The sequence below is a fragment of the Canis lupus genome, chromosome 11 (genome assembly GCF_011100685.1).
Source record: "Canis lupus familiaris isolate Mischka breed German Shepherd chromosome 11, alternate assembly UU_Cfam_GSD_1.0, whole genome shotgun sequence".
In the NCBI taxonomy this organism is placed as follows: domain Eukaryota; kingdom Metazoa; phylum Chordata; class Mammalia; order Carnivora; family Canidae; genus Canis; species Canis lupus.
Genome location: NC_049232.1, coordinates 51,976,473 through 51,997,718, shown reverse-complemented (window position 1 = coordinate 51,997,718; position 21,246 = coordinate 51,976,473). Strand labels below are relative to the sequence as shown.

The following is a 21,246-nucleotide window of genomic DNA, read 5'->3' as shown; positions in this document are numbered from 1 at the left end:
CACAAACATTAGAATTCAAAAAGTCCAAAGATGGATATTACAAGTAATGTACAAAATAAATTTTCTTAAAAATAATTTTTAAAAGTTTTATAATTGATTTTCCCCCCAAAGTCCAAATAACTGTGGTCTATCTAGGTAACCATTAAAGCCTTTATATGACCCTTCCTTTGATAAGATTAAGTTTATGCAGGGGGGCCTGGGTGGTTCAGTTGGTTAAACGTCTGACTCATGATTTCAGCTTAGGTCATGATCTCAGTGTCTTGAAATCCAGCCCTGCATCAGGCTCCATGCTGGGTGTGAAGTCTGCTGAAGATTCTCCCTCTCCCTCTGTCTCTCTTCCCTCTGTCCCCCACACCCAATACTTTCTCTAAGAAGAAAAAAAAAAAGTTCACGCAGAGCTGTATATTCAAGTATGTGTACAAGAGACACTCACATGCATCACACACAAGCACATACATCCAGAGGGGCAGAAGCACAGTTGAGTTTTCATTGTTTTTTTTTTTAATTTTTTTTTTTTTTTTTTTTTTTTTATGATAGTCACAGAGAGAGAGAGAGAGAGAGAGAGAGAGAGAGGCAGAGACACAGGCAGAGAGAGAAGCAGGCTCCATGCACCGGGAGCCTGACATGGGATTCGATCCCGGGTCTCCAGGATCGCGCCCTGGGCCAAAGGCAGGCGCCAAACTGCTGCGCCACCCAGGGATCCCAGTTTTCATTGTTCTAGGCACTTCCTATCCACATTAAGTCTGCCACCTTCCCATTACATTTAACAAATTCCTTCTTTGGAGGCAAGATATTTTCTTCAAAGAGGCCTAGTTGACAACATTCCCTGCTAGGAAGTATCAGGCCACCATGAAGGAAGACCCCTCACTTGCAAGTGCCTTCCCTACTCCCATCTTCTTTGTATTCTTTGATATCATCTGTGAAGTACCCAGTCCTGGAGATGAAGTCAGGCTGGTGAAAGTTGTAGTGCTTGATTTCACTGTACCATCTATCAGCCATCTCCTTTTCTGTCTGATCATAGGAAGCCCATGCCAAGTTCTCTCTCCAAACTGGCTGTGACTAGACTCTAGGCTGGGCTTGAGCATCCTTGGGCTGGCCAGGGCTTCTGAATAATGCTAAGCCTCCTGGTTGGTCTTCTTGCAGAGCTTCAGTGCAGGGGGAACACCATGCTACTCTTGGCAATTGTGGGTCTTCAGGACCTCATTATTAAACTGTTGGAAGCTGATTTGCTCGTGGCCCACTGGGTGCTTTCCCCAGCTCCCACTGCTGCTGTACTGTGCTTTCTTGCCTGGATCTGGGCTGCTGGAAATCAATTCCTATCTTTATGAACCTGGGCAGATGAGCAAATCCAGGTACCTAGAGGAAGTCAACCTTACTGGCAAAAAGAGAACAGTTGCTGATTCCAAGAGCCAAAACACACAAAGGGCCAGGAAAAGGAGTAGAGGATTAGGGGTTGGGGGGTTAGTGGAAGATGTGGTAGAGAGAAGGAACTTGGAATTAACATAGCCCTGCCCAGTGGTCAAGGCACTATAAAAAGCTCTATGGAGAAGACCAAGGCCTGCCTACACCCCAACACATATACAAACGAGATCTAGGGGCCCTTGCTCCTTAATCTACTGTTACTCAGGTTCATTTTCCTCCTCAAATTAGTTAATATAGACATGAAATAGAGCCCCAAGTTTCTGTGTACAGCCCATTTTTTCCTTCACAAACTCTAACCTTGCCCATAGATATTTGCTATCTATATATATCAATAGATTCCAAATCTATATATTTAGCTCAGACTGTTCTCATTAGTTTCAGACCCATATGTCCAATAACCCGCTAGATTTCTCTACCTGAAGACTACTCTGGTACCTCAAACTCAACATATAAAATGTTAAAACCATTGAAATATATTAAAATTTATGTTCAATTTGTTGACCCATAAATTCCTCTAGGCAAAATTAAATCTCCCTCAATGTTTTGTTTTAAAAGAGCAGTGTACTTAGAGCTGCCAAATTATTATTTTTCCTTTGAGCCTAAAGTGAAAAGATTCCCATAAAGTCCTACAACCTCTTTATTAAATAAAGGAAAGTTAGTATTTATTTGTAACAGCAAAAAACTAGAAACAACCTAAATGTTTTTCTATAAATTTAACACAATCATTTTTTTTTTATTAAAGATTTTATTTATTCATGAGAAACACAGAGACACAGGCAGAGGGAGAGGCAGGCTCCCTGAGGGGAGCCCGATAAGGGACTTGATCCCAGGATCCTGGGATCAGGACCCAGGCCAAAGGCAGACACTCAACCACTGAGTTACCCGGGGGTCCCTAGATTTAACACAATCCTAATGAAAATCCTAGTAGATAGGTGTGTGTGTGTGAGTGTGTGTGTGAAATTTTTTTTTTAATTTTTTAAAAAATTTATTTATGATAGTCACAGAGAGAGAGAGAGAGAGAGAGAGGCAGAGACACAGGCAGAGGGAGAAGCAGGCTCCATGCACCGGGAGCCTGATGTGGGATTCGATCCCGGGTCTCCAGGATCGCGCCCTGGGCCAAAGGCAGGCGCCAAACCGCTGCGCCACCCAGGGATCCCTGTGTGTGAAAATTGATAAGATCTTAAAATTTATATAGAAGGGCACCTGGCTGGCTCAGTCTGGAAAGTATACAGCTTTTTCTTTTTTCTTTTCCTTTTTTCTTTTTTAAGATTTTATTTATTTATTAGCAGAGAGAGAGAACACAAACAGAGGGAGCAGCAGGCAGAGGGAGAGGGAGAAGCAGGTGCTCTGAGGAGGAAGGAGCCCAATGTGGGGCTCAATCTGAGGACCTTGGGATCACAACCTGAACTGAAGGCAGATGCTTAACTGACTGAGCCACCCAGGCATCCCATTATATAACTCTTGATCTTAGAGTTTGCCTCCACATTGGGTATAGAGTTTGCTTAAAAATTTTTTAGATGGAAATGGAATGGCCAAGAATAGTCAATATAATCTTACAATCTTAAAATTGGAGGCCATAGACTACTAGATATCAAAATTTATTACAAAATTATAGAAGTGACGAACACTTGTGACAAACACTTGATTTATAAAAAAGGAGACACTATAGAGCACTGGGAATAAAGATTGTTTTGTTGACACAAATCATCCACAACTTGGAAATGCTATAAAGAAGAGTCAGTAGGGCTAAATAAAGATGAACTATCTTTTTTTTTTTTAATTTTTATTTATTTATGATAGTCACAGAGAAAGAGAGAGAGAGGCAGAGACATAGGCAGAGGGAGAAGCAGGCTCCATGCACCAGGAGCCCAACGTGGGATTCGATCCTGGGACTCCAGGATCATGCCCTGGGCCAAAGGCAGGCACTAAACTGCTGCGCCACCCAGGGATCCTGATAAAGATGAACTATCAAGGTAATATACTTGTCTTTAACTCATTCTCTATTTATTATTGATTAAAGGCTAAAACTGTGAAGTCACGTGATAACTTACAGATTTTTGTTTGGTAATGATGCAAAGGATTTCTGATGAGTGGAAAAGGTTATTGGGAACCTGGCTGGCTCAGTCAGAAGAGCATGCAACTCTTGACTGTGGGGTTGGTTGTGAGTTTGAGCCCTATGTTAGATGTAGAGATTACTGAAATAAATAAATTAATTATTTTTTTAAAAAGGTGGGGGTGCCTGGGTGGCTCAGTCAGTTAAGTGTCTGAGTCTTGATTTTGGCTCAGGTCATGATCTCAGAGTGCTGAAATTGAGCCCCATGTCAGGCTCTATGCTCAGTGAGGAATCTCTCTCCCCTTCTCTCTTCCTCTCTCTCCCTGCCCCCCCAACTCTTGCTCATGTGCACTCTTTTTCTAAAATAAATAAATAAATCTTAAAAGAAAAGGAAAGGTTATGGTGTTATTATCCTGCAGACATTAACCAGTTTTAACTAACTTTTATCTAACATACCTTTTTCAAATGCCTATAAATACTTGTGATGGTTAATTTTTTGTGTTAACTTGACTAGGCCACAAAGTGCCCAAATATTTGGTCAAACATTATTCTGGGTGGATGTTTCTGGATGAGATTAACATTTGAATAGACTGGGATCCCTGGGTGGCGCAGCGGTTTGGCGCCTGCCTTTGGCCCAGGGAGCGATCCTGGAGACCCGGGATCGAATCCCACATCGGGCTCCCGGTGATGGAGCCTGCTTCTCCCTCTGCCTGTGTCTCTGCCTCTCTCTCTCTCTCTCTATGACTATCATAAATAAATAAAAAATTAAAAAAAAAAAAACATTTGAATAGACTGAGTAAACCAGATTGCTCTTCCTAGGTGGGTGGGCTTCATCCAATCAGCTGAAGCCTCACTACAATATAAAGGCTGAGTCAGAGAAAATTTCTCCAGGTGCTCGGTTGGCTCAATTTGTAAGGTATGTGACTTGATCTCAGGGCTATGGGTTTGAGCTCTATGTTGGCTTAAATTACTTAAAAATCTCTAAAAAACAGAGAGAGAAAACATTTCTCTCTGACCGGCCAGTTGTTTCAATTGGGACATTGGTCCTTTATCTTGCCTTTAGAGTCAAACATCAGCTCTTCCTGGGTCTTCAACCTGCTGGCTTTCAGACTACAATCATACTGTCAGCTTTTTATCAGGCCTTTGGATTGGGACTGGAACTATACCATCACCTCTTCTAGGTCTCTAGTTTGCCAGCCTTAAAGATCTTGGGACTTGTTAGCCTCCATAATCCTGTAAGCTAATTCCTTATAATAAAATCTCTCCATCTCTATGTATGTGTGTATGCATATATATGCACATATGTGTATGGTTATGTATATATATGTGCATATATATGCATACATATAAACATATTGCCCCCCCCACCATAACTCTAATACAATACCTAATTTCCTTAGGAGCCTTGGTGTCCATTGAAAGATGAATGGATAAAGAAGATGTGGTTTATGTATACAATGGAATATTACTCAGCCATTAGAAATGACAAATACCCACCATTTCCTTCAACGTGGATGGAACTGGAGGGTATTATGCTGAGTGAAGTAAGTCAATCGGAGAAGGACAAACATTATATGGTCTCATTCATTTGGGGAATATAAAAAATAGTGAAAGGGAATAAAGGGGAAAGGAGAAAAAATGAGTGGGAAATATCAGAGAGGGAGACAGAACATGAGAGACTCCTTACTCTGGGAAATGAACAAGGGGTGGTGGAAAGGGAGGTGGGCGGGGGGTGGGAGTGACTGGGTGACCGGCACTGAGGGGGGCACTTGATGGGATGAGCACTGGGTGTTATGCTATATGTTGGCAAATTGAACTCCAATAAAAAAATTAAATTAAATTAAATTAAAAAAAATTTCCTTGAACGCTCATCAAACATGCTTTATCATCTTCCTTATTCCTTCAGTAATGAGTTAAATGAATTTGTCATGCATTCATTCCATATAATTTTTTTTTAAGATTTTATTTATTTATTCATGAGAGACATAGGCAGAGGGAGAAGCAGGCTCTTTCTGGAGATTCGATCCCAGACCCCGGGATCACGCCCTGGACCGCAGGCAGTCACTCAACCGCTGAGCCACCCAGGTATCCCTCATTCCATATCCTTATTAGAATCTTGCTTTTAACTTTTTGAAAGTTGTACTTTGATGATGTTTTTTAACAAAAAGTGTTGGATCAGTTCCATAACCATATGGGGAAAAAAATGAATCTTGACTCCTACCTCACACCATACACAAAATCTATTGTAGATGAGTTATAAAAGGTAAAATAATAAAGGTTCTAGACAATGACATAAGAGAATATATTCATTAACTTGGGATAGGCAAAGACTTCTTAAATAGGTATAAAATAAAGTCATTATCCACAAACAATGAAATAAATTGGACTATATTAAAGTTAAGAACTTCTCAGACCACCTAGGTGACTTAGTTGGTTAAGCATCTGGCTTCCCCTCAGGTCATGATCTCAGGGTCCTGGGATCAAGCCCCACATCAGGCTCCCTGCTCAGCAGGATGTCTGTTTCTCCCTCTTCCTCTGACCTTCCCCCCTGCTCGTGCTCTCTCTCTCTCTTTCTCAAATAAATAAATAATTTTTAAAAATAAAGTTAAGAACTTCTGTTCATTGAAAAACACTACTTAGAAAATAAAGAAAGCTACAGAATGGGAAAAGTTATTTGCAATAGATTTCTCTAACAAAATAATCATATACAGAATATACAAGGAGCTCTTACAAATAGAAAAAAGACAGACAACCAAATATAAAAATGGGCCAAGGGAATCCCTGGGTGGCTCAGCGGTTTAGTGCCTGTCTTCCACCCAGGGCGTGATCCTGGAGACCTGGGATTGAGCCCCGCGTGGGGCTCCCTGCATGGAGCCTGCTTCTCCCTCGGCCTGTGTCTCTGCCTCTCTCTCTCTCTGTGTCTCTCATGAATAAATAAATAAAATCTTTAAAAAAAGAAAAAAGAAAAATGGGCCAAGGACTTGACCAGGCAAATCACGAATGGTAACCAGTAGGCATATGGAAAGGTGCCCAAATTTACTAGATATCAAGGAAATGCAAACTAAGGCCACAGTGAGATACTTCTGCATATACACTAGAATAGCTGAAATTAAGAAGACTGACAACCTCAAGAGTTAGCAAGAAAGTAGAGAAACTAGACTTCACATATATTGTAGCACCGTGAACTGTTGCTACAATCTCTTTGGAAAAAATTTTGGCAGTATCTATTGAAGCTGAACATATACATGCCCTATTACTCAGTACTTCTAAGTATATATCCAATAAAAATACATGTACATCAGTCAATAAATTTATTTTTTTTAATGTAGAGGAAAAATAAATACCAATTTGGAATAGTGGTTACTGCTGGAAAGAGAAGATGAGGAGCAAAGAAGAGAATGGAATGAGATTAGGAAGGAGTATATAAAAGCTCAACTTATCTGAAATATTAATTTTCTTGAGAATTTAAAGCAAATGTGGTAAAATATTAATATTTGATAAAGCTGTGTGAAAAGAATGTGGGTGTTTGTTATAGTATTCTTTATAACTTTCTCTATGCCTAACATATTTCATAAAGAATTTTTTTATTTATTTCCTTTAATTTAATTTTATTTTTTATATGAGCTTTATACCCAACATTGGGCTTGAACTCCTGACCCTGAGATCAAGAGTTAATATGCTCTACCAACTGAGCCCCTCATAAAGACATTTTTTTAAATCTTGGAGAATACTCAGAGAATGTTTAAGAGCCATTGTAATATGAATATTATTCATATTAATATGAATACCAATACCAATATTGTATATATAAATATACTACATACACACACACATAGGTTGATATGATGTGATAAAACTGGCACTTTGAGCACCTGGGTGGCTCAGTTGGTTAAGCGCCTACTATCGCCTCAGGTCATGATCCTGGAACGCCAGGATCCAAGTTCCAGGATCCAGCCCTGTGACCCAACAGCTCCCTGCTCAGCAGGGAATCTGCTTCTCCTTCTCCCTCTGTCCTCCCAGCTCATGTTCTCTCTCACTTGTTCACTCTCTCTGAAATAAATAAATAAAATATTTTTAAAGGAACGAAAGAGATACAGAAAGAAAGAAAAGAAAGAAAGAAGCTGGCACTTTAACTCATGAGTCTTCCTTCCCAAAACCCATAACCCCAGTCTAATCAATCAGACAAATCCTACTGAAAGATATTCTGTAAAACATCCTATGGTAAAACCATCAATGCCATTGAAAACAAGGAAATCTGAAAAAATGTTACAGCCAAGACAAGTTTAAGGAGACATGACAACTAAATGCAATGTGCTATCCTGGATGGGATGCTGGAACAGAAAAATGGCGTAAGGAAAAACTAAGGAAATATCAGCAAGGTATGGACTTTAGTTAATGATATGTATCATTTAAAGTCAAGTAATTTAGCCAAATTCATACAGCTAGTAAATATCCAACACCCAAAGTTCAGAGGCCTATGCTTTTTCCACTACTCCAAACCCTTCCACCTTTACTCTTTGTAGGATTATCAAGCTATTTGTCTGACAACTTAAACAAGTTCCTTGAGGATAGAGAAAAACTTTTTTTTTTCTTTGAATATCACTGGTGTTCAGTAAACCAGCTTAAGTTAACTACTTACCGAAAAAAAAAAGTCCCAGAAACCTAAAGAATCTGAGACTTTCAGAGAACTTTATCAGGTTTGATCCACAATCTATATCACCAGCTCCACGGAGAGGCCCCATAGACCCTGGACTCAAAGCCCTTCAGTTCTGCAAGGGTCCTGTGCTGCCATCTACAGGTAGCTGGTGAGCGCTGACTTTCCCTGCGGTATCTCGGGAAATCGTGCGGCGAGTGTAAATCGGAGAGAAGACTCAAGCGCTAATTAAATTACAGAACATTTGTAACTGTCACAGAGTTCACTTGACATTTGTACAAAGCAAAGGCCCTACTTCTCTCCGGCGATTGCAGGCTCTTCTACCTCTGTATTAACACGTACGCTCCTAAAATTCACAGAATTCCTTACTGACCCACCTTCCAAAGGTAGAGATCTGGCTGTCATTGCCCATCTCCCAGAACTCAGATTCTCCTGCACAGCGTAGGCTGCAGACATTTGCTCGACCTCACAGACTTGAGACCCTAACAACCAGATTGTCGCATCTTCACAGACCCCTGCGAGTCCTCGCACTACCTTGCAAACCCCACAGCCCTCCCCCATTAGGGCAAATGCATGCGCTAACCCAGACGTTTCCATAGAAAGGCTCGAGTTCCGCAGGCAGCTCACACTAGCCGGAAAGCCCGGGAGAGCCCCAGTCAGGCTCGGTGCCCTCAGGCTAGCGCTTTGATGCCAGCTCGGGCTCCCTCACCCCAAGCCCGATCCGGTCAGCCTAGGCCCGCACCCGGCGGACCAAGGCCCCGCCCTCTAGACCTGTCATCACAGAAGCCGCACGTGGCCGGGGTGGGACCTCAGGCGACCTGCAGCCATCACTTTGTCTCCTCCGCCATCCATTGGGGCCGCAGCCGCCAATCAGAGCCAGCGGATCCGGGCTGGAGCACAGGCGCCCGGGTGAGGCGAGCGGGAGAAGGGGCGGGGGTGGGTGAGTCTCTGAGCCCGACCCTGGCTCGCGGTGGAAGAGGGCCAGGTCCTGGGATCTGCCAGGCTGGAATCCGAGGGGCGGGTCCTAGCGAAAGGCGGAGAGACCAGAAGGGGGCGGGGAGCAGGGAAGGGGCTAGGGACAAGCGGATGTTCCTGGGGGGACGCAGAGAAGACGAGAAGGGGCGGAGCCATGGGGGCGGGGCCTGTGTCACAGGGGAGGAGCCAGAGGCATTAAAGAAACTAGGAAGGGGGACGAACCCCGAGAAGGTGGGAGGTGGGACAAGGGAGGGGGTGGGCCTGGGCGTTGCGGGGGCGGCGCTCGGACAGAAGGGGTGAGGTTTGCAGGCCGAGGCTGCTGCTAGGGCCTCTCTGTAACTGCCCCAACCCACTACCTCCTCAGGTGCAACGGGACTCACGGAACTACAGGTGTGGGGTGGGGTGCGCGTGGAAGAGGGACAAGGATGGGGGTGCGCTTGGGCAAACAAGAAGGTGGGGGCACGTTAGAGAAGGAGAGAATCTGAGGATTGCTGGGGGTGGGGAGGAAGACACAGAGTTGGAGGAGGTCTTGGGGGCTCAAGCGTGTGGGTAAGCAGGTGCATTCTCCAGGGGCTCTTGTGGGGGAGACACAGGAGTGCTTTGCAGAGGTTGGAGGTACAGTGTGAGGGGGCGAGGTCGCTGTCTGACGTGGAGGGTTGGAGGCTGGCTATACTTGAGGGGGAGGGGATCTGAAGTTGCTTGGGGGGAAGCAGGCGCTGTATGATGGAGAAGAGTTGGTGGTCCAGAGTGTGGGAGAGACGGAGGGACACAAGGATTATGTACAGAAAGAAAGGATGGGGTTTTGGGCACTGTGTGAGGGAAAGGGGTTGTAGGCCCCAATTGAGGGCGGAAGAACCCTAGTCCTTTGAGAAAGTCTTGGGGCTTTGTAGAGACTCCAGGGAGGGGCTTGTGTTCTGTGTTCTAGAAATGGCATGATGGAATTGGTGGAGTAAAGCCAGTCCGTAGTGCTCCTGGCTCTTTGGCACCTAATTTCACCTTCAGGCTTGAGGACTCTGAGGGAGGATCCAGGCCCCACTTGCTACTAGGTCTTCTGTGACTATCCCCTCAGTCGGCTTTGGATATGTCTGGCTGAGACTAGAGTTTCTTCCCCCAGCTGGTGTTCCTGTTAACCCCCACTCTAGTTCCTGTTCCTCCCAGAAGCCAGCCTTGGTCCCTGTCTTTCCCCTCCCCCACTTTGCCCTGCCCTATACTCTGGGTGTGCTCATTTCCCACTTCCTTCCTCGCCCTGGGGCCTGGCCTGGGACTTGCCCGTCTAGGAGCTGTGCCCTGCCTGTGCCCTGCCCGGAACTTTGTGCTCAATGGCCACAGACCCTAGTTACCAGCAGTAAGGCCCAGACCTCACCCACTACTACCAAGATCTCTCCTAACAGCCCCCACAAGTGACTGCTACTTTTTTGCCACTTGGCATAAACTTATTTTCCCTACCCTTTTCATTCTCTTGGATGGGGAACCCTAGGACCCTAAAAAATGGGCTTCTGTGGGAAGGGTGAAAATTACTGAGTCTTTGATGTATGTTTTGAGACATGGGCTACTATGGCAGGCTGAACTCCAGAAAGGATAGGAGGTTCCAGCCTCAGCTGGAAGAGGAAGAGAGAATGGCTCCCCACATTCCTGGCTTGGAAACTGATGGTCAGAATCCGAGACTAGGGCCTAGTCCTCTAGGGAGTTCCTTGGGTTCCCTGAGGGGCCTTGATGTAGTGCCAAAGTTCTGTTTGCCCCTGGGCTGGCTAGGAGAGGGTGGAAAAGGCCTGCCTTCCACACAGTGGCTGGATGAGTGTGACAGTGTTACTGAAAGGGGCCCCTAGCCAACCTCCTTCTAGCTGTGACTGGCTGGGGAGGGAGGGGGTACTGAAGCCAGACAAAGCCGTGGGGTAGGGTGGGGTAAGGGAGGGCAGGCTGAAGCCTTTTGAGGAGGAGCTGATTGCTATGGCAACACAGCTTCCCAGACTGTCTCTCAGAGAGGCGGGCCTAGGGCAAACACTCCAGCTTCCTCAGGATTGAGGCATTTGTGTGAGTGGGTGGGGCGTGAGGAGAAAGGGCATCAGTTTGCTGTGCTGAGGCTGAGTATATTGCCTCTCTGCTTCAATACAAGCAGGAGGGCATTCAGACATTTGGGTCCATCCTCTGAAAATGGATTTGAGTGAACAATAGCCATTAGAATCATAGCAATATAAGGCCAGAGTTGCAGAGGCCCTCAGTGGCCATCATCTAATACAACACCTCATCTTACAGAGTTGAAAATTTACAGCCAAAGGAACTCTGACTTTCTCTAAGTCTCACAGTGAAAGAGCAGGAATTAGGACCCAGGTCTTCCGAATGCTGTTCACTCAGCCCAGGGCTCATCATTTCTTTCAGCCAGTGTTTATTGAGCACCTATTATGTGCCAGGCATGGAATACCACCATGAACAAAACAACACTGCTGCTCTCATAGAGCTTCCATTTTAATAGGAGGAGAAAGAAGTGTGTATGTTTATGATGACAGAGAGAGAGACAGAGGCAGAGAGAGGCCAAGTGGTGATAACTGCTATGAAAAAAAAATAAAGCTGGGTTAAGAGTTTGGAGCAGCTAATTAAGGCTCTTGACTGTACTATGCTGCTTTCCAAGGGTACACGGTGGCCTAGAACATCTTTGATCCTTCCCACTGAACTATTGCCCCTCTGACCTTTGCAAGTAACTGAGGCCTGGGCCTATATTAATGGCAGTAAAACAGAACTTACTGCCTGTTCTGTGGTGTCACCAAAGGACTATTAATTTCCAATAGTACTCTGTGTCTATTTGTCTTCCCAGTAAGCTTTTACTAAGGGAAGTAGGTTCTTATTTTGGTACTCTGCAATTTTGTTCAGGATTTTGAAAATTTCCTGAATCCTATTCTTTTGCCTCAGGGAACCAATGAAGAAGTCAATCCAGGGCAACTGGGTTCTTTTTCAGGGTTTTTCTCCTGGTCTAAGGTGAGGAGAAGGGAGCCTAGGGGAAGGGTTACTTACTTATCTTCCTAAGTCTAGGGTACAAGGAGGAAGTACGGGGAAGGGAACCTTTTCTTTACTGTCCACTGATAACATAAGGGCCCTTGGGGCCTACAGCAAAGGCAAGGTAGAAACAAGGACCTTGGGCCTTCTTCTGTAGGCTCTGAACTATGGAAAAATGGAACTCCCCCTCTTCTGGAGACACAACCAGGGAGCCTAACCCTGGCTAATGCCAGTTCTCCAGGCATCATTTTGAGTTGTCCCTCTTTGTTTTTTTGTTGTTGTGGTGGTGGCTGTTGTTGCTGTTTCAAAATTTTATTTTTAAGTAATCCCTACATCCAACCTGGGGTTTGAACTCACAACCCCAAGATCAAGAGTTGCACCCTCCACTGACTAAGCCAGCCTGGTGCCCTCAGTCTTCTCTCTTTTGACTCTGGTATTTGCTTGCTTCTGGGGATGACTGACAGAAAAAGCTTCCTAAGTTTAGAAGCTGATTAGGGATACCTATTTTTCTTAGCTTGCCCCTAAAGCAGCCCCTCTAAAAAAGTGTCTTTTAATGCCTCATCCTTGCAGAAGTTTCCATCCTGGTCGTTTAAAGAATAGGAGGACAATAATTAGGATCACTGATTCTGCTGCCACTTAATTTGGCTGGTTCTGGCCTGAGCCTGGAGCACAGTGACTCAGGGGGAGGGTGGAGAGTTTCGAGGGAGCTGTGAGTCATGGGAGTGAGCTCCCTCGCAAGAGTTGGGCACATCTCCCCCACTAATGGTAGAAGCCTTTGTATCCCACTTCCCCTGGATCCTTGGTCTCATATGAAGAGAGAGTACTGGTAGAAGGGATGAAGCAGCCTGATCTCAGGATGGTAGTTCTGAGACACAAAAGATGTTTAGGTCCCTGAACTAAAATATGTCCCTATCTCAGGAGTCCTTTGGGGCCCCTCTATTGAAGACAAAAGAACATCAATATAGAGGAAGAAAAGGAAGAATATGTTTCTCAATGGAAGGAGATAAGATCCCACTTCTGGACTATTTCACCTGCTGTGGTATGAAGGAAGCTTTCTAGACTTCAACAGTCCTCTGGTCTCTGAAACTCTGGTCTGCAAGGAAAGGAGAGAGAAATGGGAGTGGGGATATTTGGGGTTTGGTGTGGGAAGAGCAGGCTGACTTTGGAGATTGTCGGAATTGTGTCTATGAAAGCCCTAGGGCGTCCTATTAAACACCGTCGGAAGAGGAAGGGCGGAGATGAGAAGCGGGAGGCCTACGCCTTTGAAAGGGTTAAAAGGCAGGGCTGGGAGCTCCTTGGGATTCCGGCAGATGAGGGGTTAAGAAGATGGGCGGGGTCATCCCCGGGTAGGCCTGCCCCCTTGTGGACCAATGGGCCTGCGTCTCTTGGAAGGGGCGTGCCTCACACTTGAGGTCGTGGAGAGGCTGGACTCCTAGGGGCCAATCAGCATGACCGCCGCCCACGGAGGGTGTGGTCTTAGGGGGGCGTGGCGGCCGCGGGCGCCGCGGCGGGGGTGTAGGGGCATTGGGCGGGGCGGGCGGCCCCATCAGCTGGTAGGAAATGGCCTGTGAGTCAGAGGGGCAGCGGAGTCGGCAGCGCGGAGCCGGGGCGGCCACGGGGAGGGACAGTCGCGGGGAGGGGTGCGGCAGTGGCTGGGGGGCTGCGGGCTCCAGAGCCCGCTAGTGTTGCACACGAAGCTGAACAGAGAACAGCCTAGCAAAGCAGGGCTCTGTCTGAGCCACCCTTTGTCTGGGTTGGGGGCCCGTGGTGGGGAGGACCCGAGATTCGAGGGGAGGGACCGGGACGGGACGGAAGGGCCCGGAGCAGCGGCCGCCGCGGCGGAGCCAATTTAAGAGCGGGGTGAGTGTGCTAGGGGGAAAGAGCAAATCTCCGAAGCTCCAGGAGGGAATGGGGCCTGTCCCAGGCTCTGGGGAGGTGAGGGGTGAGAATGGACCTGGGAGACTAAGTAGGGGGTGGGGGAATCGTCCAGAACCAGGAGTCCAGGGGAAGGGGTGAGTCTGCCTGGCTCAGTTTGGAGAAGGTGCTGACATCTGCTCTCTCTCCATTGAGGATAGAGGGTTTTAGGCCAGCGGTCAAGGGGTTGGTGAGAGTGCAGAGTTTGACCTTCCTACCCACAGTGTTGGTCCAATGGAGTAGCCCCCCTAGCTTGTGTGGACATGTTTAGGGACAAACTGCGGAGCAGCTGGCAGTTCTCTCTGAACAGGATGAGGGTGGAAAGCACATGGAGAGGAATTCTCCTTCCTGTCACCCTCCTTGATCAGTGTAGAAATGGTATCTTTAATACTGAAAGGAAGGGGAGAGTGAACCTGGAAGCTTGTACTTATACCAACACCCACCTACCCCACCTCCCAGGCCTAGCAGGTGTCTGAGGTACAGAACCCATGGTATTCTGGGACTTGTTGTTTTTGCTGGCCTTGCTCCCTGGGCATTTTGGGAACTGTAGTCCTTGCCAGCCACAGCCTGGCACAGCTGTTTGACGCCAGCTGCTGCCCATCCCCTGCACAGGGAATGAGGTTTAGCTTACCCTGCCCCCCCTTCTCCACAGTCCTGCCCCGTGAGTCAGCTTGAAGCCATGGTCTAGAGCCAGACAGACTGGGTAGCAGGGAAGTGAGTCTTAGAGCTTCCAATTGACAAGGCAGGAACTGAGAGGGCCGCGGGGTAATGAACAGATGCCAGGCATGCTAGGGTCAAGAGGCATCATATCATCACCTGGCTTCCCCAGGGCAAGGGCTCAAGAGGGCAACTTGGATGACCAGGGGGTGGAGTGCTAAGGAAAAGGCCCTTTCTGAATCTGTATGGCTTGGGTAGAGGAAAGGAGGGGTAGAGATGAATACAGGTTGTATCTCTGAAAATGCTGTCATTGGAGTTCTGCCCTTTCCAGACACCCCACCCACCTGAGGGAACCAGAATTTTCTTAGGGGTCTCACTTCTAATGAGAACTTGGTGAAATAGGGTAGTGTGGGGTGCAATGATGGGAACTTGGTATAGGAGAGCCTCCCAGGTGCTACTCTAACTTTCTCCGTGCCCCCTACTTCCACCTCTGTTGTTGCCAATTCTCTCTATTACAAGTAATCTCTCTGCTTCTCTCATTCTGGGAGTTTTTCTCTGCATTGCCAGGACTGATGCTGAGCTCTCTGGGACTTCCATTCTACCTTTTTGAGCCCTGCTATGTGCTTAATCCCTATACCTGGAGTTTGGTGGAGGAATGGACCACAGACCTATCCTTAAGAACCCCATGGTCTGTGTAGGAGATTTCTTTTCCCTTTTTTTTTTTTTTTTTTAAGATTTACTTATTTATTTCAGAGATAGAGAAAGCACAAGCAGGAAGGGCAGAGGGAGAGAGAATCTTAAGCAGATTCTGAGCTGAGCACAGAGCCCAACACAGGGCTCCATCTCATGATGCTGAGATCACGACCTGAGCCAAAAACAAGAGTCAGACGCTTAACTGACTGGGCTACCCAGGCACTCCTGTCTAGGAGATTTTTTTCCTATAAGAGCAAGCAAAATTGTCACTGGGTTACAGTAGATAGTGATACTGCCTTAGGTGGAATCTCAGAGGAGAGAGAGAGAGATTTATGGTTTAGGGTGGCCAGAGTAGGGTTCCTGGAGGGAATGGCATTTGGCTTAGTCAAGGAGGAAGGACAGGGCTTAGGTAGGCATGCAGAGGACATTCTTTGAAGGGGAAAAAGACATTGTAGATGGCAGGCAGTACAGGCTACTGCCCAAAGGAGAAGCTTGATGTTGGAGGCAGTATTTCCTCCCTTAAAGGAAAATGGCCTTCAATTTGACATTCCCCTCACCCAGTATGGGTTCCTGGAGGTGAACTAGTCAGTAAAGACCATCTTGTACTCTGGCAGAAAAACAGTTTGGGGGTTTTGTGTGTTGAACATGTTGTGGCAAAACAGAGAGGTAGTCCTAGTCACTTCTAGCTGTCTGACTGCCTCTGGCTTATCTCTAGTTTGCAGTGCCTAGGGGGAGGGTAGGTCCTGGAAAGTGCCTTCTGGCAGTGCCTCCTCCACTCCCCCTCCACTTGTTTTTGATTAGATTTGTTGCCTCGTGTTAAAGGGATAGACTGCTGGGGGGCAATTAGGAGTTTAAGTCCAAAGGGCTACTTTTGAACTGACCTGAGGTTTGTACCTCTGAGGAGTGCTCAAGGGGTGTGAGTTTCTGCAAAACCTCTGTCCTTAGGGCTTTGGGGTAGCACTATCCCTTGGGAGATAGACAAATGGGAAGGAGTTATACAACTCCATGGCCTTGACTAGGAGGGCTGAATTCTTTCCCTGACCAAGTCTCAGGCAGCATGATCTCTTGGATCCTGGGGTAATGCACCCCCCGCCCCTCGCACTGAGAGCAAAGTTCCTCAGCTGGTGGCTCTGATAAATGGACATCCTGGCACAACTTACTTCTCACATCCTTATTCCACTGAACCGAGACCCACCTCTCTCTGACTCCTTAGGTAGCCCAGCTCTGGATCCCAAGACTGCACCTTCTGTTTCTGAAGAGCTTTTCACATAGGGGAAGAGTATCCTAGGAGGATACTCTAGTAGCCCACAATTACCACTGGGTCCAGGGATCCTGGCTTATGTCTGTTCTTCTTTCCTCAGGGTCCAGCTGAGCCCAGGAGCTGCACGGAATGGTGGCAGTCACCTTGCCAGTGCAGCAGGAATGGACCAGACTGCAAGCTAGGAGAGCAAGGCGTCAGTCAGGAAGAGGGAACACACAGCTAGGCTTAAGGCCTCTTCATCGGGGTGAGTGCTAGGGAAAGGGAGGGGAAGCAGGTCCAGTAAGAAACCTGAGCTAAACATGTAACTCTATTAGAAGTTCTGGGACTGGTCTGTATTATTAATGGGTTGATATTCCATTAATCTTTCTGGGGATTTGGACACCTTTACCCCCAGGAACCCCATAAGGTCACCTCTTCACGTGGGGGGAGGATCTGAAACTCAGGTGGAAGGGAGAAGTCTCATTGCTTCCTCTAACTGCCTTTTCTTCTCTTCTCTCCCACAGATGTCCCCAGGCCCCCCAGCCCAGGCCCAGCATAAAGGCTGTGTGGGGGGGCCCCCCTGACCCAAGGGGGGGCTTCATGCGCCACGTGCAGGCGGAGCCGTCTCCATCCTCAGAACCAGAGGCTGGCCCTTCGCAGCCTGCAGTCAGGCAGGGGGCCTTCCAGGGTGGTCTGCTCATGGGCTACAGCCCAGCAGGGGGGGCGACATCCCCCGGGGTCTACCAGGTATCCATCTTTTCCCCTCCAGCTGGTGCCTCTGAGCCTCATAGGGCCCTGAAACGACCAGCCCCACCCACCGAGGTTCCCAGGGAGCTGAAGAGAGGCCCTGGGCTGGGGGCCAGAGAGGGACTACCCCCTGAAGAACCTGTGAGGCTACTAGGCCCAGAGGGACTGGGGCTGGGACTGGGTGTGACCAGCCAGCACTTCTGCCATCATGGCCTCTGTGTTGTGGAACAGGGAGGTAGCTCCACCTCACCTTGGACTTCAGGGGCCCAGAGTACCCCTTGTCCCCCATCAAATGCTTCCTGCAATAGTTTGCACACCAGAGACTGGGCTTCCCCAGATCCAGGGGGACAGGGGTCCTTGGGGGAGTCCCCAGGGCCAGCCCCTCTGGGCCAGCTGCACACATTTGACACTGATTTGCACAGTCTTGCACAAATAGGGGGCAAGAGCCCAGTGGCTGGGGTGGGCAATGGGGGCAGCCCTTGGCCTAGGGAGTCCCCTGGCACTGCCAATGGGCATAGTCCCGAGCACACACCCCCTGGCCCTGGACCTCCAGGCCCCTGCCCCACCAAGCGAAGGCTGCTTCCTGCTGGAGAAGCCCTGGATGTCAGCTCTGAGGATGAGGGGCCAGCCCCTCGGAGGCGCCGGGGAACCCTGGGCCACCCTTCTGCTGCCAACAGTTCTGATGCCAAAGCCACACCCTTCTGGAGCCATCTGCTGCCTGGGCCTAAGGAGCCTGTGCTGGTAAGCCAGGAGAGGAGATGGTCTATTCTTAAGTAGATATGTGTGTGGGAAAAGGTGAAGGCCTGGGGGGATGTTCCTGTGAGAGCTTGTAATGAACTCCTGCTTGCAAATATACCTGGCCTCCACCCAATCTCTTTTTGTAATCTTTTCTCTCCATAGGACCCAACAGACTGCAGTCCCATGGGGCGGAGGCTGAAAGGTGCCCGTCGCCTGAAGCTGTGAGTGATTAGCTTTTCCCTCAGCTCTGTCCCTGCAAATGGGGCAAAAGTCTGTAATCCTTTTTCCAATTCCAAGGTCGGGGACCTCAGGGCAGGAGCCCTAGATAGTGGCAAAGGGTGAGCCCAAGGACATGAGTAAGCATACCAGAATTCTGTAAGCCAATGTACTCACTGTGTGTCCCCTTCTCTACCAGGAGCTCCCTTCGAAGCCTCCGGAAGGGGCCAGGCCTGCTGAGCCCCCCCAGTGCCTCCCCTGTTCCTACCCCTGCTGTCAGCCGTACCCTGCTGGGCAACTTTGAGGTAGTTTCCCTTGGATTCTGTGATTGGGGGAAGTGAGATGATGGAATGTTGATTGGATGAGTAAGGAAAATGGCTGGCACCTGTCTCCTAATACTCTCCCCATCTCCACCCCAGGAATCATTGCTGCGAGGACGCTTTGCACCATCTGGCCACATTGAGGGCTTCACAGCAGAGATTGGAGCTAGTGGATCCTACTGCCCCCAGCATGTCACGCTGCCTGTCACTGTCACCTTCTTTGATGTTTCTGAGCAAAATGCCCCGGCCCCCTTCCTGGTATGACCTGACCTCAACCCTAAGTTAGCTTGTGAGGAGGATGAGGGGTTGGTGCCAGGAGGGATTCTTTAGGTGTTCTCATGTAGGAGAGGGTTCAGGGCCAGGTGGGGAGAACTCTAGTGTGGGGCAAGGGCCAGGCCCAGAGTGAAAGATGATGGAGATGGAGGAGTATTCAAAGGTTTCCTAGACTCCACCTTAGCTGATGGCTTTATGGCCTTCCTAGGGTGTCGTGGACCTGAACCCCCTGGGGAGGAAGGGTTACAGCGTGCCCAAGGTGGGCACCATCCAAGTGGTAAGTATTCCCTGAGGGGGAGTGGGAGTAGAGAGAGGAAAACAGTCACTAGGCCCTACCAACTTTGTTCTGTCCTGCCCCCAGACCTTATTTAACCCCAACCAGACTGTGGTGAAGATGTTCCTCGTGACTTTTGACTTCTCGGACATGCCTGCTGCCCATATGACCTTCCTGCGCCATCGCCTCTTTTTGGTGCCTGTGGGTGAGGAGGGAAATGCTAGCCCCACCTGCCGCCTCCTCTGCTACTTGCTGCACCTCAGGTGAGGACAGGGGTAGCTGGGAAGGCCCAGGGAAAGGATTTTCCCCTCCCCATGTTATCTCTTCCCTGAGTAGTATCTCTCCTGACTTCTCTGTCTGGATTCTCTCTTTGATCACCCTGTCTTCCCTCAGGTTCCGGAGCTCCCGTTCAGGCCGCTTAAGCCTGCATGGAGACATCCGCCTGCTTTTTTCCCGCCGGAGCCTGGAACTGGACACAGGGCTCCCCTATGAACTGCAGGCAGTGACTGAGTCCCCTCACAATCCACGTTATTCACCTTTGCCCTGATTGTCAGTGCCCTGAACCCATGTGGGCCAAGTACCAGCCCATCTTGCTCCATTCTGAACAGAGCAAATATGTGGAAAGGTGGCGAAAGACCCTTCAGGCTTGAATTAAAGCCCTTACCATGCTCATGCCCAAATTGATTATTTGGGTATTTAAAGCTTCTGATCCTTACCACACTCTGCTCTACTCTGGGTACTCCATGTGCCTCCCCACTCCCTTGGATTTCCCAGGCCAGCTTAGGTAGTGGGGAGACACCAGAGCTACCCTGAGGTTGTCCCAAGTTCCCAGGCAAGTCATGCCAGCGTTGCCTCCCTGTCCTGGGCAGGGGCCACTTATTATTTTATTTATTTTTAATTTATAATTTATTCAAATTGGATTGCCTTGGTAACCTCCCAAACCTGATAATTGGCATCGCCCCTCCTCCATTCCCACTCTCAGATACTGCTCCAAGCTCAGGAGTTGAAGAAGCTGATGTGGGGGTTGGGGAAGAACTGTTTTTCCTCAGCTGAGGGCAGAGAGGTTATCCCAGAAGGACTGAGTCACTAGCCAAAGACTCAGCTTCCCTTGTCCTACCCTGTACCTTTCACTTCCCCTACCCTCTGATCCCTCTCTGATAGTCAACTCTGTGTGTGTGTTTGTGTGTGTGTGTATACACGTGCACACGTGTGCGCATATACAAGCTTGCATTTGTGTAGTATGTGTGAGAAAGAGCTTGCATGCATGCACACACACAGAGGTTAACTACCCCTCATCCAGGTCTCCAGATTCCACTTGTCCCTCCCCTCCTGCCTGTGTCTTCTTGCTTTGGGGTCCTGACTGAGGAAGGTGTTCAGGGGGCAGAGTCAGGGCCAAGGACTGGGGTGCCTCCTCTCACCTGGCCAGACTCTGACCCACCTACCTCAGCTGGGGTGAGGGGCACCCCTCATACTCAGTCATGTGATTCCCAACTACCCTATTCCCCACACCAGACTCTAAACCAGCCTTAGCCCTGATTCCTGGGGCTGGGCTGAGGGAAACAAGCAATTGCTTGAAACTTGAACAAAAAGAAAAAAAAAAAAAGAAAAAAATTGTACCTGGTACTTTTTTTCAAGAAAAAAAAAAACAAAAACAAAAACAGAAATAAAGAATAAATTCTTGTTTGGAAACTTGAGCAAAACCTATTTTTTCTGTTGGGGAGAGTATGGGAATGGGGATGGAGGGCCTATGTGGAGCTCAGACTGCCTATTCTCCCAAAGAGGCCTGAGGCCTAAGGCGATGAAGTCTTAGGCAAGGCCTTAATGATTTTTAGGAGCTCTTTTCAGATAATGAGGTGGGGTGGTGGGAAAGATGAAGCCATAAAAGCTGAACTCTGTGAATGTGGACCTGCATTTCTTTTTTCTTTTCTTTTTTTTTTTTTTTTTTTTTTGGACCTGCATTTCTATACTGGTTCTATTGTTAACTGATTTTAGCCCCTCTGAACTTAACTGTCCTGAGATGTAAAATGAGAGTGATTATGCAAGTCTCTTAAAAGATGTGCCAGAGCATCAGGGATGTGTGCA

General features: G+C 48.0%; 1 protein-coding gene and 1 pseudogene across 5 annotated transcripts; one reads left to right on the top strand and one right to left on the bottom strand.

Annotated features, from left to right (window-relative positions):
- Nucleotides 1–717: 717 nt before the first annotated feature.
- On the bottom strand, nucleotides 718–8,541 carry LOC106559514 (annotated as a pseudogene).
- A 346-nt stretch (nucleotides 8,542–8,887) lies between these two features.
- On the top strand, nucleotides 8,888–20,858 carry FAM214B (family with sequence similarity 214 member B). 5 transcript variants are annotated; one of them, XM_038552709.1, is made up of 9 exons: nucleotides 8,888–9,038; nucleotides 16,718–16,861; nucleotides 17,121–18,084; nucleotides 18,244–18,302; nucleotides 18,497–18,602; nucleotides 18,717–18,875; nucleotides 19,099–19,167; nucleotides 19,252–19,427; nucleotides 19,558–20,858. In XM_038552709.1, exons 3-9 carry the CDS (start codon nucleotides 17,197–17,199, stop codon nucleotides 19,709–19,711), a joined length of 1,611 nt encoding a protein of 536 aa, XP_038408637.1. In that variant the 5' UTR covers nucleotides 8,888–9,038; nucleotides 16,718–16,861; nucleotides 17,121–17,196; the 3' UTR covers nucleotides 19,712–20,858. The 5 variants fall into 5 exon arrangements, with proteins under 5 accessions (XP_038408637.1, XP_038408641.1, XP_038408640.1 ...); XM_038552713.1 differs by lacking the exon at nucleotides 8,888–9,038 and adding an exon at nucleotides 9,312–9,335; XM_038552712.1 differs by lacking the exon at nucleotides 8,888–9,038 and adding an exon at nucleotides 9,472–9,496.
- The last annotated feature ends 388 nt before the right edge of the window (nucleotides 20,859–21,246 follow it).